The following is a 3,071-nucleotide window of genomic DNA, read 5'->3' on the forward strand; positions in this document are numbered from 1 at the left end:
CAAGCATCAGCATGGTGATTCATGTTTCATTACATGTGGTATCACATTGGAATTTTGCTAGCATCAGTTTTGTTGGTAATAAGAGTTCCACAGGTTATTTAAGCGATAGGAACAAGTAGTTAAAAAAAAAAAAAAAACGAGTAAATAATCCGGCCATTATGCATCTTATTTATTTACAACACCAAGTTTTAACTTGTATAATTTCTGTTTGCAACGTATCACTAAACTAAACCTTTGATTCATCCACACTTTGATCATGAGGCTTGGGGGACACAAGGGTCTCCTCATATATGACTCGCCTATATGTAACTAACGAAGATGAAGAACACGAATGCTCTTTTAATGTGAAATCCTCCATGTTCATTATTTCAAATGAGTTGTTGTTACCGTCCATAATCGCAAGCCAGCTATCTCGGGCATTCCTAGTGATGCATACGTTGGGGATGTCCAACGATAAATCATCATCATCATCTGGAGCGCCTGGGAAATAGGCCACCTCCACCCACGAATCACCAGGCATCAACTTCCACATGTTTCCCCTTTTGAACCATATGTAATCTTTACGAATGTTATAGGCTACACACAAGTGAATGCATCCGTCGATAACCACTAAACTTGAATGAAGACGGGTCGCACCACTTGGAAGAGGTGGAAATTGTATTATCCTGAAGTCCTCCGTGTTCACATCAAAACAAATAATGTATTCATGATCGTGCTCATAGTGTCTTACCCAAAAGTAAAGACTATGGTCGCAGAAGGTAGCCTGCGACCATTGGTCAAAGTAACACTCGCCAATGACAAATTCAATCTTTCTCCACGAATTCAATCTTTGGGAATAGATATAAGCCGCGACGGCACCCCAGAAAACCATATGTACAAGCTTATAGTCATTGGAGGAGTCGGAATAGAAACCAATGAGACCGCTATGGGGATCATAACCTTTGGGGTGAGGCGGCAACTTGTAGCAGGCACCAGTCAACGGATTCCATAAAGCTAGACTGGTGAAGATTTTTGTCGTCGAGGCTGGACATACCAATCCATCCAAAGCAGCTAAAACCAAATCAAACCTGGGACGAGCTTCTTCCAGTAGTGGATGACCGTAACTGATGAACCGTTCAGGTTGAGGAGGTAGCGGGGCTTATCAAGTAAGACAAGTTTATAGGTCTTGTTGTTTATGTGATGGAGACGGTACGTGCATCTTTCCAAACAAATGTGTCGACAGAAACAGTTTCCAGGGTTTGGAAACAGACTTGAAACGGCATATGGATTTGGCTGAAAGTTTCGGTAATATCTCGTACTTTATTATATCGGTATCAATAAGTGCAACGGGAGGAAGATCATGATCATCGGCCTTCTTCATCTTCTTCTTTTCGGTACGTACCTAACTCATCAGCGGCTGCTCTTTTTGCCATATCTCTATCTCGATCTATATAATACGAGTATTATATTTTATTATCTATCAATCGATGGAAACCCTCTCGCTCGCAATATATATAACTTTCGCTGGCCGGTGGTTTTTTTTTTTCTTAGGGATCGATACGGATGATTTCGATCACACTGTTTTTTTTTTGCCATTCATCATACGTCTTTATCTTTATAATATATAGGGAGACTTAATTTCCTATATCCTACTGGATTGCGGATTTATGGTAATTATACACTTTAATTAGTTTAGGAAACATATACGTATATTTAATTTGATTTATGGCAAGTATACTAGATCTAAAACCGCATCATTTACACAAATAACTTATGATATGTTAAAAATAATTTATGGTAAGTATACACACTGTTTTTTGCCATTCATCGTACGTCTTTATCTTTATTTATTACTAGATAGATACCTGCGTGATGCGGCGGTGGGCAGAAGTGACAACGATTGATGGTAGTAATTTCCATATCAACGTTAACAAAATTGCGGGTTACAAAAGAGGGACAGTGGAGCATGTCTGATTTTAGGGTGGAAAGGGTATTATGGGAATAAAAATGTCCAAGGGCAAATAAGGTATTTCAAAGACAGAAATAATTAATAGGGAGAGATTTGCTTTATTAAGTAGTATAGATAGGGAGACTTTCCTATTGGATTATCGATTTATGGTAAGTATTTAACTATGCACATAAATAAGTTTAGGAAACATGGTAAATGTTCTTTTGAATCCTTAATTTTTCATGAAACCCAAGGACCAAATCCTAGCCATTTGATCATCTCAATCAATGGCTAGGATTGAAACTAATGCATTAATTAAAAAAAGACATGGAGGGGCATATATGTAAATTTGCTTAACAAAAAAAATTTCTTTTCCCCTTTCCTTTTCCTGATGGAAACACACACACACTCCCTCTCTTCTCCTCCTTGGACAGTGACCACCACCACCATATCTGACCGCCGCCACCACCACCGCCACCACCACAACCTGGATCTTCATCTCAAACCACTAGCAACAGCAACAATAAGTGGAAGATGATGTTTTAGATATTATTAGAGTGTTATTTTATGTAGTTTATATTTTTTTTTATAAAAAATGGATAAACAAACCATTTTTATCCATGATTTGTAGTTTTTTTTTCTCTTATTTTTGTTTTTTATATGATAAGAAGTTGTATCTTTGGTTGTTGTTGTTTAAAATTTTTATAATGAGTTTTGCCCATTTACTGATTGTATCATACTTGATTGTACATAGATCTATTCTAAAATTTGAATTTGTTAAATTTGTGTTTTATAACTTTGTTTATGCAATCAAATTTGATTATGTATTGAGTTTTTAGTTACCTGTGTATTTTTGACTATATGTCTATAATCAAATTTGATTATGTGTTGATATTTTAGTGATTTTTATTTTTGCAACTTTATGTCTATAATCAAATGCGATTATGTATAGAGATTTTAGAGATTTTGATTTTGTGACTTTGTTTGTACAAATTTGATTTTGTATTGAGTTTATAGTTACCTGTATGTTTGTGACTATATGCCTACAATCAAATTTGATTATGTGTTGATATTTTTAGTGATTTCAGTTTTTACAGCTTTATGTATAGAATCAAAGTTGATTATGAATAGAGAATTTAGATAA

The 3,071-nt window shown here is 35.6% G+C and overlaps 1 protein-coding gene across 1 annotated transcript; it reads right to left on the reverse strand.

Moving 5' to 3' along the window:
• Nucleotides 1-226: 226 nt before the first annotated feature.
• LOC122609189 (F-box protein CPR1-like) lies at nucleotides 227-1,412 on the reverse strand. Its single transcript, XM_043782247.1, has 2 exons — nucleotides 1,382-1,412; nucleotides 227-1,023 (listed from the first exon to the last, which is right to left on the reverse strand). Exons 1-2 carry the CDS (start codon nucleotides 1,410-1,412, stop codon nucleotides 227-229), a joined length of 828 nt encoding a protein of 275 aa, XP_043638182.1.
• Between the last annotated feature and the right edge of the window lie 1,659 nt (nucleotides 1,413-3,071).

Source organism: Erigeron canadensis, chromosome 7 (genome assembly GCF_010389155.1).
Source record: "Erigeron canadensis isolate Cc75 chromosome 7, C_canadensis_v1, whole genome shotgun sequence".
NCBI classification, from domain to species: domain Eukaryota; kingdom Viridiplantae; phylum Streptophyta; class Magnoliopsida; order Asterales; family Asteraceae; genus Erigeron; species Erigeron canadensis.